The 12,116-nt window shown below is 34.9% G+C and overlaps 1 protein-coding gene across 2 annotated transcripts in view; it reads right to left on the bottom strand.

Annotated features, from left to right (window-relative positions):
* Positions 1–346: 346 nt before the first annotated feature.
* The window catches only part of METRNL (meteorin like, glial cell differentiation regulator), a 33,570-nt gene continuing 21,800 nt past the window's right edge, over positions 347–12,116 (bottom strand). For both annotated transcript variants that reach the window (XM_074225193.1, XM_074225194.1), the window contains exons 3-4: positions 8,713–8,772; positions 347–1,251 (exon numbers count right to left, since the gene is read on the bottom strand). In XM_074225193.1, coding sequence (XP_074081294.1) covers positions 935–1,251; positions 8,713–8,772 — 377 coding nt within the window. In that variant the 3' untranslated portion in view covers positions 347–934. The remainder of the gene's footprint in view (positions 1,252–8,712; positions 8,773–12,116) is intronic.

The raw sequence follows: 12,116 nt of genomic DNA on the forward strand, positions 1-12,116 counted from the left end.
AGTGAAAGTATTGTTGGTAGGGAGCTTTTATCATCTAACACCTTAATACTAAGTAGGTCTAAGAGATGAATAAATGTACTTCAAATTTTTCCTGGAATTATTTTCAAAAGATTAATGTGGCAGGGCATACAAAATAATTTGAGTAGATTAAAGTGGGTGTCTCTACAGGCTCAGAAAAAAAAAATTATTCTAATCCTACTTCATCCGAGTCATTTTCAAAGTAGGCCTTCTGGTAAATGGATCATTGAATTATATAGCCATCTTTCTTAATGGCTAGCAGTGGTGAATAAGTAGCAAAAATGAGGTCCTTGGGACTTGGGGAAAGAGAAAAGAAATCTCAAACAACTCTCACAAATCCAGGGAGTTTTATTTCTTTGAAATGAAAATAATTTGCCAGCTCAAAGATGACAGTGGCTGGTAATCCTAGTTCAAAATTAAAATAAAAAAGTTAACATGAAAAAAAATAAAATGTTTGACTCCATAAATTTCTGTCATAAGAAATGACTTCAAATTATACACTAAGCTTTTTACAAAGCATTGTTAAAATTTTACATCAGACCAAATGCTACATCTTAAGGGGTTTTTTTTAATGGTATTAAATACAAAAGTAGTTTAAAATATGGGAGTTTGTTTCCAATGAAAAAATGCTTTAAAATATAATAACTTAGTTTGCATTTTCCAAGACTTCCAATTGGTTAAGAAAAAATCTGATTTGCATGGTATCCAATCTGGCTTGTACCTTTATTAGTATAATAGTTCCTAGTATTATAAAGAGACCCCATGGGACCTGCCTTCCAAGTGTTAGTTCCTCTGGAAGCTGCTTGCCAATAAATTAATAGTATTCACTATGACAGTGAATTTGTCAGGCATAAGTGCAGGTAGAATGAGGTTTTCATGAGAGGGAAAGAAGGCTTTCTAACCTAACCATTCATCTTCAGGCTGTGCCTATTTCACATGGATTCAGACCCTTGTTCTCAGCATCTTTATACATCCTTAGGAAGTCTTTGAAACGAGGAGCACAGCTTAATCTGGCCTCCCCAAAGTGCATTCGGCCTGTGAAGAGGAAATCCCCATTTCCTGGTTTCACTCCACATTCTAATAGTGTCTTGATCTGTCCGTGCCAGCTCTCACTGTTTTCCACAAGCTGAAAGACTTTATTCTTCTGCCTGTACAGTTTGCTGACATGGACGTCAATGATAGATTCTTGTTGTTCTGGCTCATTTGTTACATTCTGGATGGATCCTCTTACAACTAGAAGAGAAAAGGGGAAAGAAAGGCAAAAACATTAGAAACTCTTATAAGTAGGAACAATGACTTTTTATCTCTTTGAAGGCTTTTAAACTAATGGCAAATCAAAAGTAAATCAACTCTAGAAACTTGCTTTGATAGAATCACTGATTTACAACTGGGACAGATCTAAGGATTAAAGGCTACTGGACCAAAACAGCATTTTATAGAAACCAAGATATAGAGTGGTTAAATGACTGACCTAGGATAACACTATTAAGTGTCTGAAGTGGGATTTACATTCTGTAAAATCACCTCAGTGGAACTGACTTATCAGGGAATACATAACAGAAAAAAAAAAATGACTGGAATAAAGTCTAAAGTTCCCATCTCATATTTTGTCCATTTCTCTAGGATCACCAAAATTAGGGCAACAAAAACTCAGGCTTTTTTCCTTGCATGGGCCCCTACATGTGGTGGGTATATCTTGGTCCTCTCTCAAGCTTCAGGTGGGATATATTTCTTCACATGGTACCCTAAGTGGCTTGGTCCATCATTTTCTCTTACTACTAGTCTAGGTTCCGCCCATAGTCATCAGAAGGCTAATGACAAGCACCCCAGTCCATCTAACCATTTAACATTGATTAGCTTTTACAAAAGGATATTTACTTTAAAGGCATAGTCAAAACAAACATACAAACATTTGTCCCAACTCCTCCAAGATATTAGTTTTTGTTGTTAGTCATTCAGTCATTTATGGTTAACTTTATGTGAACTCATGGATTTTTGCTTATTGGGTTTTTCTTGGCAAGGTTACTGTAGTACTTTGCCATTTCTCTCTCCCATCTGTCTCCATTTTACTGAAGCAAATAGAGGTTAAGTGATTTGCCCAGGGTCATATTGCTACTAAGTGTCTGAGACAGGATTTGAATTCAGATCTTAGCTACTCTAGGGTACATGTTCTAACTCACATTAATCTCTGGGGCAAACAAGTTCAATTTAGCTCAATTCCTACATAGCACAGGTTCCATTAAGTTCTCATCTAAAAGTGGAATCTATGCTAGAAAAGTCTTCATCTCAGCTTTCACAGAGAGGGAGGAATAGAGGGAAGGAGAGAAGAAAGGAAGGATCCCTATTCACAAGAAGCTTACATTCTAATATATATGATAGAAAGGGAGAGAGATAGACTGAAAGATATTATAGATTAAATACAACATAGCTAAATAGATGGTATTGGGGAAGCATGCTAACAATTGGGGCATCAGGAAGCTACATGTAAAAGATAGTGCTTAGGCAGCACCTTTACAGAAAATAGGGATTTTTATGAGACAGAAGGAAGAGAAAATGCATTTCAATCATAGAGACTGGTCAAAGCAAAGGCACAAGAAATGAACAATATGCATGAAGTAGGAAAAGGCTAGGTTGTTCATACTTCACTTTAAAGTGAAAGAGGTTAGTGGAAGGTAAAGTTAATATCTAATATGACAGGAAAGGTAAGTTAAAGCAAGACTGTGAAGTATTTTAAGTACAAAACAGAATTTACATCTGATCCAAGTGGCAATAGGGAGGTAACAGAGTTGACTAACAGTCACATGCATTTCTGGAAAATTACTTTGGCAGCATTGTGTAGGCGGTACTGGTGTTTGGAAACACTATGGGTAGGGTGATAAAATTAGGAGTCTATTGCAATAATCTAGGTGAGAGATGACAGCTTGTCATAATTTTGTGAGTATAGAGAAAGGGTTGAATACATGTATAGTCATAAAGATAGAAACAAGACTTAGAAACTGACTAGGTAAGTGAGATGAAGGAGATTGTCATAGGTAATGAAAAAGTAACAAACCTGGAATGTCTAAAAGAATGGTGGTTCCTTCAACAAAAACAGCAAAAGGAATAGTATTTGTGGAGGGGGAGGGATAATAAATTCAATTTTAGACATTGAATTTGAGATGTCTCCAAGATACCCAATTTAAACTGTCCAATAATCAGATATAGGCATAGAATTTAGTGAAGAGACTGAAGATGGATATATAGATCTGTAAGTCACCTACATAAAAACTATGGTAACTGATAAGGTTATTAAGAAATTATAGAAAAGAAAAAATGGTCTGTTATAGAATCTTGGGGAGCATTCATAGTTAAGAGTATATGTAAGATTCATAATAAAATAGTAAAGGAGATAGAAAAGAAGTTGAACAGTCTGGAAGAAAGGAATGTAAGGAAGGATAGTGTTAAAAAAAGAGATAGTAAACAAGCAGGAACATAGTATAATCAGTAGTGTCAAATGCAGTAGATTGGTCTTTGGGGACTGAGAAAACATTCAGGATTTCACAATTAAGAGATCTTTGGTAATTTGAGACAACAGTTTCAGTTGAATCATAGTACCAGAAGAAAGTTTTTAAAGGGTTAAGTGAAAACACAGGAGATAGCATTTTTTTAAAAAAATTCTTTTTAATTGGTTATTTTTAATATTTTGTTTTTAAATTGAGTTAAAAATACTTTCCTTCCTACACCTTCCTCTTCCCACTGAGAAGACAAATAATGTGGTATCAATTATACATGTGAAATCATGCAAAATATATTTCCATATTTTTAAAGTCAGAAAATTATACTTCAATTTGCATGCAGAGTTCAATAGTTTTCTCTCTGAATAGCATTTTTTCCATCATGAATTGAAATTTTGAAATTGAGTTGGATCATTGTATCTATCAGAAAAGCCAAGTTTTTCAGTTGATCATCATCACACCATTGTTACAACACTACACAGTGATTTCCCAGTTCTTACTTTACTCTTCTCTTATAGGTCTTTCTTTTCTTAAACTTCCCTCTTCATCATTTCCTGCAGCATAATAGCACTCTAACACAAACACAATACACAACATTTTTAGCCAATCCAATTGATGAGCAATTCCTTGATTACTAATTCTTTGGCATCACCAAAAGAGATAGTATAAATAATTTTGTATAAATAGGTCTCTTTTTTTCTTTTTCTTTGATCTCTTTGGGACACAGACCTAGCAATGGTATTGCTGAGTTAAAGGATATGCAGTTTCCTAACTCTGAGCCTATTTCCAAATTATTCTCCACAATAATTGGACTTATCCCCTCCAACATATTTTTTCAGAATTGTAATTTGTCTTTCTCTAATCAATAGTGATTTAGAGTTTATTTTTAATATGCCTATAGATAGCTTTGATTTCTTCTTCTGAAAAATGTCTGTTTATATCCTTGTACAATTTATTAATTGGGGAATGGCTCATATTTTTTACAAATTCGACTCAGTTCAATACTCAGCATATATTTAAGAAATGAAGTCTTTATCAGAGAAATTTGCTTTAAAGTTTTTTTATAGTATTTCATTGTCAATTACACTTTTAGCAAGATGTAGTTTCTTGGATTATCCCTTTTAATTAGGTCTGCTTTTTCTTTGTCAATTATCATGATTACTACCCTTGCCTTGCTTTTATTCAGCTGATTCTGCTCTAGTCTTTTAAATTTGTATCTATTTCAACAAATTGATGGATTTTGATTTCTAATACAATCTGCTACCCATTTTATGGGTGACTTCATTCCATTCATAATTGTAGTTATTTTGTATGATTACTATGTTATTTTCCTCGATCTTTTTTTAAAAATTCTTTTTAACATGTCCCTCTTCAAAAGTCCATTGTAGGGGCGGCTAGGTGGTGCAGTGGATAGAGCACCGGCCCTGGAGTCAGGAGTACCTGAGTTCAAGTCTGGCCTCAGAGACTTATTACCTAGCTGTGTGGCCTTGGGCAAGCCATTAACTCCATTGCCTTGCAAAAACTTAAAGTCCATGTACTTCTAAATACTGTCTTCCTTCATCTGTCCTCTTATTAATCCTCCCTGTGTTACCTATTTCCCTATTGGGCAAGTTATATTTTTTTATACACAACTAAGTGTGTGTGTGAGTGTGTGTATAATAAATGTATATTCTTTCCTCTTTGAACCAATTCTAATAAAAGTGAGGTTCAAATATTATCCATCCTCCCTCATTTCCCCTTCTGCTTTTATGTCAGATCATTTTACCCATTCTTAGCTGTCCCTACTTTCTCCCTCTTTTTCACTACTTCCATTTTTTTGAGACCACTACAATGCAATCAATTCCCATCCATGACCTCTATAAATTCCTTTAATTGCCCTAATAATGATAAAGTTCAACTTTATTGAAGCCATTGATAATACTCTTTCAAATTTACCTTTTTATGCTTCTCATTCATACGTTTAAATATCAAAATTTCTATTCAGCTCTGGTCTTCATCAGGACTGCTTGATTTCCTTAAATGTTCATTTTCTCCCTAATAGATTATACTCAGTTTTGTTGGGTAGGTTATTCTTTGTTGTAATTTTAGTTCTTTTGTCTTCTGGAATATCCTATTTCAAGTCCTTCACTCCTTCAAGGCACTAAAATCTTATGTGAACAATCTTGATTGTTACAGAATTTTTAAATTGTTTCATCCTGGCTATTTGAAGTATTTTCTCTTTCACATGAAGTTTTGGAATTTGGCTATTACTATTCCTAAATTTTCATTTTGGGATCTCTTTCAGGAAGTGATTGCTAGATTATTTCAATTTCTATTTTATCCTATTAATCTAAACTATTGGGTAGTTTTCCTTGATAACTTCTTGAAATGCAATGTCTAAGCTTGTTTCTTTAATTGTGGTTTTCAGGTAATCCAATAATTCTTAAATTGTCTCTCCATTTTCCCCCCTCTCTTTTGGGGGGGTTTTGCCAGTCAATGAGAAAATACTAAAAAAAAAAAAAAAAATTTCCCTGTGTTTATGCTCTCCTAATCTTCAGGTACCAAATGCCACTCCACAGGTTCCAACTATCCCCTGCCCACTACAATTAGGTTTTTCAAATACCAAAACCATAAGTTTCATTCAGTACAGTTCCTCATGTTCCTTCACCCATCCTGTCTCTTCACTTTTTTTTTTTTAGATTTTTCAAGGCAATGGGGTTAAGTGACTTGCCCAAGGCCACACAGCTAGGTAATTATTAAGTGTCTGAGGCTGGATTTGAACTCAGGTACTCCTGACTCCAAGGCCAGTACTCTATCCACCTATCCACCCCTCCCTTCACTCTTCCACTCAGTGGAATCCCATTCCACCTCCAAAGTAAAGACTCTTTTCCTTCCCTCCCACTCCTTATCCATTTTCCCTAAGTCTCTTTCTGAGACAAGTCATCTTCCTTTCATTGCTAGCCCTTGCTCTGACCCTGGCGCATCACTCACTTATCTCTATCACCCCTATTCCCCACTTATGTACCTTCTCATGGAAAACTACCTTGAAAAAGAAGCATTCCTCTGTAGGCAGACTATATTCATAATGTAGTCTGCTTCTCCAATGTTATCTCTACCAGATTTCCTCCTTGACCGGTCCTATTGCATGCAGTTAAAATAAAATGTCTTATTGTCTCCCTGTTGTTACTCTGTTGCTATTACAGTTATATTTATTCACTCTTCCTTTATTCACTTCTACTGTTGTTTCTAAAAATATTTTGAACTCTTCTTTCTTATTTTCTTTCTTTTTTCTTACTGTAATTAAGTTCAGATTTGCAGGATAAATCATTGCTATATTCTGAGCTCCACTTCTCTTCAGAATACATTATTCCATTCCCTATCATGCTTTCTAGTGGGTGTAGAACAATCTTGTGTTGTGTAAATGTTCTTTCTTTTGTATTTGAAGGTCTTTTCTGTGGTTGTTTCTGAATTGGACTATTCAATCAACTACTCTACCTCTTGGACTTTGCAATCTTAGTTTTTTATTTTGGTTGTTTTTGTTTTCTTCTGGAGACAATCTCTGTATTCTTTTCATTGGAATTTCATTCTATGTTTACAAGTTCTGGACAGTTCTCTTATTTCTTTCATCATAGTGTTAAGGAATTTTGTCCTACCCAATTCTTCTGGGAGACCTATATCTCTGCACATCCTGTCTTTGAGATCAGTATGTTTTACAATGTATAATGAACATATTTCCCTTTAATGTTATTGATTTTTTGTACTTTTTTAGGTTGCCTTTCATTTTTCTGTGTTTATGTTCCCCATCTATTGTATTCTCTTGTTTCTTCACTAAGACCATTATAGACCCAAATTTTTTGCTGTGCAGGACATATATTCTGCTCTAATAATTGTTATTTTTCTTTTAAATCACTCAGGGATAATGTAATGTTATTCTCAGTCCTCTTGTTTCATATCAAGTGTTGGATCATTTTTCTTTATTATATAGTATTTAATCAACATTGTCAGATCTCCTTTACTAGATCTGGAGGCTAGATTTCTTTCTATTATTGCTATTTTCTCATAGGTTTTTTAATCTTCAAGGTTTTTGAATTTTCTTCTTCCTGAAATATTTGGCAATTATAATCTTTCCCCCACCCCCTTATTTTCCCTACCACTCATTTGCTGAGTTCCTTCCCTCTAACTAATTTGAGGGATGGCTGTCTATTTGTTTTCTCTAACAATGAATATTACATAGTTAATCAACCTAATCAAGTCTCTATTCTCAATTAACTTTTGCATAGACAAAACTAAGCCCAGTTGAAGGCTGCGCTCTTTGCTCAGCTCACTCATACACAGTATTCTGTCTTGGTGATCTCTCTTACTCCCTCTCTTCCTCAGTTCTCTGACCTAGCACAAGCATTATTGAGATTGTTTATTCACTCTGGAACTGACAATTCAGAACTTTGCAGCACTGGTACTTCCAGGCTGTACTCCCTGCCAGGCTTTTGCTTCTGAAGGGTTGTAGCCAAATTGGCTGAGAGGCATGAGCAAAGTTCCACAGCCTGGAACCAGGTTCAACAAACATTGGAAAGAAGGAGGAGGGAATCAGGGAGGGGTTTTTATTTAAACCTGTGTTGTGTCCTTGGGTCCACTAATGCAGCCATGCTGCCAATAGTGTGGGAGGGTAGAGGAAAGGTGCTGAGTGAGGTCATGGTAAACCTCATTCTTGATTTTTTTCTGGTGGGGGTGGAGAGCAGTTTTTTATCTTCTTTTGGATTCTGGGTGTCCTAGACCATGAAGATAGCTGATGTGGTTTTATCTTTGGCACATAATTTCTGTTTTGGAGAGGTTTGAGGATTGTTAGGACAAGGGATACCTAATCCTACCATCTTGTGGTTCATGTGACCCAAAAGTCCCATCTCATTTTATTCTAATCTTGAACTTGAATTACAAGACTAGCCTGCATACAGTGAAGTCATGGCTACCATCTGGTATCTCTCCTAGGTATTAGTTTTTTGTTTTTTTCTGATTCAGACCTATGATTTCATTTGAATATAGAATCCCTAGTGAGAAAACTCTTTCCCATCAATGCAGATTGTAACTGTAGCCTTAAGAAAGTTGCTTGGGGGCAAATAAGAGGTTAAATTTCTTAAGGGTCATATATCTGGATAAGTAAGTATCCTAAAGACGTAGGAACAAATTTAATATTTCATAAACATTAGTATAGTCAGTATGTACTTACCAAAGTCACTAGTGCAGACAGCTAAGAGGACTTCTGTATCACTGCAAGGGCGACATGGAACTGTAAAAGAAAATAAATTAAATAAACCCAAGTAAAGCAATTTAAAATAATTTAAAGGTATTTTCTTTTATAGGAAATGGAAAGAAGAGTCTTCAAAACAGCACAGAATACAAATCTTTGCTGGTTCTCTCCCAATTACTTTGGAAACAGTTAGCAACATACTACTAACTCCCCTCAATGATATTGTGTTAAAATTTACAGCTAGGCAGATTATCGAAATTAAGTTCAAAGGAATACTTTCGAAGATCAGAAGCAGTCAACAAAGTTCCAAAAAAGCAATAGTTTTTCTTGACCCTATATCTCAAACAAATTATTAAAGATAGTTCAAAGGAATGTATTCTAAAGGATATTAAGGCCCAAGGGGAAGCTTAAAACAATCATGACTAGACAAGAATCCCATTTAACCAAAGGTATAACTTATGGCAGCTTCAAAGACCAGTATAGTCCAAGGGTGTAAGTGAAACAAACACTATGGGTCATCAATATCCTTCTAAAAATATGACTTTTCAAGTTCATCAAGGCAGAGTAGTATAATTTATAAAAATTTAAGATAGTTTTAGCTTTTTTTTGGATGCAATGTTCACTATTAATTCATATTAGGCAAAATATTTAATCCCCAGATCAATAGCTATTTTCTAAATACACCTTCTCTATCTAAACTTTTGGAACCCAAGTAGAAGAGTTTACATTAACCACTACCAAATTTTAACTGTGATTTAAGCTAAGCCCAATAGTTTAGTCTGAATCCTGTCATCTAATATAGGTCTGTCTGAAATGCAGCCCACAGTGTGATTTTATGTGGGCCCCAGTGTTCTCACTAAAATGACAAATTAAAATACATTGTCTATTGTTTCAATAAAAACTTTTTAAAGTTGGACAGCCCTGATATTTTAGATATCCTTCCTAACTTCTTGTTATCTGAAACTAATAAGCATTGCTATAACTTCATCAAATAATTACCAATAAAAATGATTAAATAGTACAGGTCCAAGTAGCAGAGGTGTAGTTGTCTAGAATACCACAATACAGACCTTTATCCAAGTTGACATTTACTCAGGAACTACTCCAGAACAATCTGTGGAGATTAATATGAATGAGAGTGCCAAGTAGGGTACTAATCCAGTTCCATTCTCTTTTCAAGTTACTCTGTTGAAACAGATCTCACTTAAGATTATGCTATATTTCCAAATTCAATGCTTCCAAGTGATTATAGAATAATGAACTCGGGCAGTTTTGTCATATTTTATTTAAAACGCTTACCAAACTCAATTTTCATTTTTGTGAATAGTAGGCATTCTATTATCTGAACCAGGTCCATCCTCATAGCCCTGACAATTAAAAAAAATATCCAGTTTCTTTTATTAATTTGCAGTTATAAGAATAGGAGGAGGAAGAAAAGAAGGAAGTTCATGTTTTGCTTTCTGTATATGTAGGTCTTTTAAAAGTGTTTTCTTAATGTAGGGGAAGAGAGATCTGATGGAAAGCAATGATCTAACATGATGCAACCTGAATTTCCTGTTAGGGAGGTGGCCTTAGTACAGCAAGTAAAGCATATTGCCTAATAGGCAGACATACTGGGTGGAACATCAGCAACTTTGCCATGACTCACCAGTTAGTTTTGCTTATTCATTGACTTCTATTAAGTTAACAGGAAAAGAAAAAAATACAAAATATGAGTAACTTATTTGATTACTTTCAACTTTAATACTATATCAAGTATCCTAATAAAAGGCAATATTTTACTGGATTTCCCTGAAGCTCAAAATTCTCTAACTTGTCTAGTGCTTTCATTTAGCATTCTTCAAAGCTAGATTCTCAGTTCTGCATTAAACTACTAAGTATATGATTGCCAGGTTTCAAAAAGAAGTTTGTACATTGCCCTAAGGATTGTAACTTAGGACCATTAGTCCAATCTTCTCCAAGAAACTATTTCTCATTGGGGGGGGGGGAGCCTTGATGACTTCTCCACCACATTATTGCTTTTTCCATTGGTGAAATTAAAAAGAATCCCTCCTTCAAACAATGGACTACAACAATAATCCCAATTTACCCCAGAATCATTGTAGATCATTCAACAAACACATCCCAGAACAAAGTATAGAAGCTTTTGTATAAGTAGCCACAAATACAACCTAGGTTGACTCACAAAATAAATACTGTCTTTTTAAAATTATCTTTAATAATTCACAGACTCTAATGAGGGGTTGCATAAGCTTCAAACAGATTTCAGTATTCCATAATAGCAAATGAAGGCAAGAGGAAGAAAGTCACTCAGTCCTATAAAATAATGAGTGAAGATCTAAACAGGTGGATAAAGTGGCTTCATAAGGGTGTGGCTAATTTTGTCAGAACTAGGCAGACAGACAAGAAGCTGCTCAAGATTAAGATTTCCAATTTTCCCTTTTTCTAACATTCCCCAGAACTTTGTTCTGCTGCCTATTAGTATACAATGAATGTCAATTAGTCATTTTGAAAGTCTCATTTTTTTCCAGTGGAAAAACTTAAGTCATAGAAGAAATGGTTGACAAGTCGTTGATTCTGTCCTATAATATTCAATTCTGCATAGGCTCAGAACTAGTGTGATTATACAAAGGAGAGAATAAAAATGCAACATAATAGTAGTGAAGCAATACATAGAAATGGTTGCTGTAATTCCTAGTCATTCCTTCTAAGAGTCTACCAAATAGGATCTTTCTTCCCTAACCATGGGGTTAATATATTTAACATTGAGATTTAATAAACTAAAAATTCTTAGTCTTACATATAGCATATTCATCTGAGTATAGGTTACATTTTCCTCCCAAATAAAGCAGCCAAAATGAATGGAGTACCAGATAGGTTCAAGTTTTACATCTAATACAGAGCAGCAATGTGATGCTAGGTAAGTCACAAAACCTCCCAATGACTTACAGAGATGGTATGACTTTTTGGTAGAGGGAGAATAAATGGGAGGGTCCTCATATCAATAAAATCACAGGTTCTTACCCTATTCTGTGTTTCTCTTCTCTCATCACACAAAACCTGGTTGTGGGTTTTTAAAGTGCTTAAGTACCTATCTATATCTATATATTATTAATTATAAATACTAATTTATAAGAAAAATATTGTCAGAGGACATTATGATAGAAAGGAAGTTTCCTGACTTAGCACCTTTACCCTGACAGTTTTCTCCCAAACAATTTCCTTCAGCCCCAACTCTTCTAGCAGTTTCCCTGGTGAAGTTTCTTCCCTGACAAAACCTGATTGACCTTCGCTTCCCTGATTCAGTTTCCTCACATAAGGACAATAAAAAACACAAGACAGGGAGGCTCAGGGCCTCCTGAACCTGTTAGGTGCTTGAGACT

The sequence above is a fragment of the Macrotis lagotis genome, chromosome 2 (assembly GCF_037893015.1).
Source record: "Macrotis lagotis isolate mMagLag1 chromosome 2, bilby.v1.9.chrom.fasta, whole genome shotgun sequence".
In the NCBI taxonomy this organism is placed as follows: domain Eukaryota; kingdom Metazoa; phylum Chordata; class Mammalia; order Peramelemorphia; family Peramelidae; genus Macrotis; species Macrotis lagotis.